The sequence below is a fragment of the Trypanosoma rangeli genome, assembly GCF_003719475.1.
Source record: "Trypanosoma rangeli strain AM80 chromosome Unknown Tra_15.4_contig_00409, whole genome shotgun sequence".
NCBI classification, from domain to species: Eukaryota; Euglenozoa; class Kinetoplastea; order Trypanosomatida; family Trypanosomatidae; genus Trypanosoma; species Trypanosoma rangeli.
Genome location: NW_021706153.1, coordinates 11,990 through 13,871, shown reverse-complemented (window position 1 = coordinate 13,871; position 1,882 = coordinate 11,990). Strand labels below are relative to the sequence as shown.

Sequence of the window (1,882 nt, the reverse complement as noted above, 5' to 3'; positions counted from 1 at the left end):
TTCTGCTGCCCTGCTGTGTGTTCCGTGTTGTTTCTCTTGCCGGCACGTGGTGTGCATCTCAGCACACTCACATGCGTGAGACGCATGCACGTGTTTGCGTGCGCGCATGTGTTTGTGGATGAGTGTGTGCGCACTGGGGCCCTTTGGTGCAGCTCTTTCTTTTATTATTATTATTATTTGGGCTTTTTTGCTTTTTTTGTTGCTGCAGGGGGATGTGTGTGTGTGTGCGTGTGTGCTGCCCTCATTTGTATTTCATCTGCCTCGTGGGGTGTGCGTTGCTGGCGCTGGGCCGCTGCGATTTGTTTATTTGCGGTGTCTGTGCGTGTTGCTGCAGCTGTGCTTGTCTCTCCTCCACCGCCTCGTAGATCAGCTTTGCACAGCTAAGCGACTCTACTCACAATGACGACGATGAGGTGCGGTGTGGCGTGCGTCCTGTTGGCACTTGTGCTGTGCTGCGTGCACTTGTCGCTCTCTGAGGCAGCTGCGCCATCGTCTGCTCGTACTCGTGCTTCCGTGGCTGATGGTGCTCCTGTTGCGAATGCTACTCCTGCATTGGTGCCGGATAATATAAATGAAGTGCTGGAGACAGCCCTGAAAGCAAAGCTGAAGGCGCAGGCAGAGTTGACGGAGGCCAGAGGGTACTGCCTGGAAGCGAAGCAGAGCTCTGATAAGGCGTTGGAGGATGAGAAGAAGGCTGAGGAGATTTTGAAGAAGCTTGACGAGGGGGCCGTTGTGCTGAGCAGGTCGCTGCTGCATGCGAAGGAAGCTACCAAGGAGGCTGAGGGCGCTTTGAAGGAATGCTTGGAAGCGGAGAAGGCAGCAGAGGCAGCAGAGGGGGAGACGCACAAGGCCGTGCACGGGTTGCTGGAACTCACGATGGACAGGTGGAAGGAGCCAAAGGATGGTAATATGCTGAAGCAGGCGGCGAATCAGACTGCGCTCGCCGTGCAGAAGGCGGATGAGGCGGAGAGGTACTCTGATAAGGCGGCAGCCGCGGCGGAGAAAACTCATGCAGCAGCCGAGAGAGCCGCAACGGCGCAGAGCTTAGCGCACGATGTTGTCGTGACGGCAACGGCGCTGCTGCGTAAACGCGAAGCCGAGGAGAAGAGGCGACAGGCGAAGGAGCGAGCAGATGCTGAGGCTGCGAGACAAGCTGCTGTTGCTGAGGTGATGGAGAAGTTCTCTGTGAAGCAGGCGCCTAATGAAGCTTCCTCAGACAGTAACGCAGCAGGAGCTTCTGCGTCCGGGGCGGGAGAGGGGAAGTCCGGTACCACACACAGGAAGAATGCGGTGGGTGCGGCGGACGGCAGCGGCATTCCACTGTTGTCGCGTGCATCGCTTTTGCTGACTGCTGCTGTGGCATTCATTGGTTGCCTCTTCGTGTGTTAGGCGGCATCGCCCCGGCAATGCCGTGTGTAAGAGGCGTGCTGAGTTCCATTGGGATTTGAAAGTAATTTAATTTAATTTTCTTGCTTTCTGTGCTTGCTGTTTTGGGCGCTGCACCTCTTCGTGTGTGCGCATGCCCTCGCTGAGGGGACGCGGACGTCACGGGCCCCTCAATACATGTGGTGGATCCTGTGAATGTCGCCCGTGTTTTTTTTTCTTTCTGTGCTTGCTTTTTTAGGCTTTGTGTGCATGTTTTTTGTTTTGTTTCATTGGCCCCGCGTTTCTTTACGGGTGTGAGGCGCTATTTGAGTGGGGACGTTTCTTTTTTGAGTTATTACTGTACGAGACGACTGCTGACTCCTTCGTCCGTTTAGTGCACGACGGTGCGCATTTGGCTTAGTCTCTGCGAGGGTCTCTTATGTATTTATATACCATGCGACTCTGCACAAATATACGTAAAGAATGCGGCGGCCGTCCTTGCTTTTTGCGGCTGTTT

The 1,882-nt window shown here is 55.0% G+C and overlaps 2 protein-coding genes across 2 annotated transcripts in view, besides 1 other annotated feature; both read left to right on the top strand.

Annotated features, from left to right (window-relative positions):
* The window catches only part of TraAM80_08400 (90 kDa surface protein), a gene marked incomplete at both ends in the record, with an annotated part of 819 nt that extends 435 nt beyond the window's left edge, over positions 1–384 (top strand). The window contains one exon of the mRNA XM_029385152.1: positions 1–384. This exon is cut by the window's left edge and continues 435 nt beyond it. Coding sequence (XP_029235014.1) covers positions 1–384 — 384 coding nt within the window.
* Positions 385–408: 24 nt separating this feature from the next.
* Positions 409–1,389, top strand: TraAM80_08399 (surface protein TolT; the record flags this gene model as incomplete). Its single annotated transcript, XM_029385151.1, has 1 exon — positions 409–1,389. One exon carries the CDS (start codon positions 409–411, stop codon positions 1,387–1,389), a length of 981 nt encoding a protein of 326 aa, XP_029235013.1.
* Positions 1,390–1,591: 202 nt separating this feature from the next.
* Positions 1,592–1,653: a sequence feature (A-rich).
* Positions 1,654–1,882: the final 229 nt, after the last annotated feature.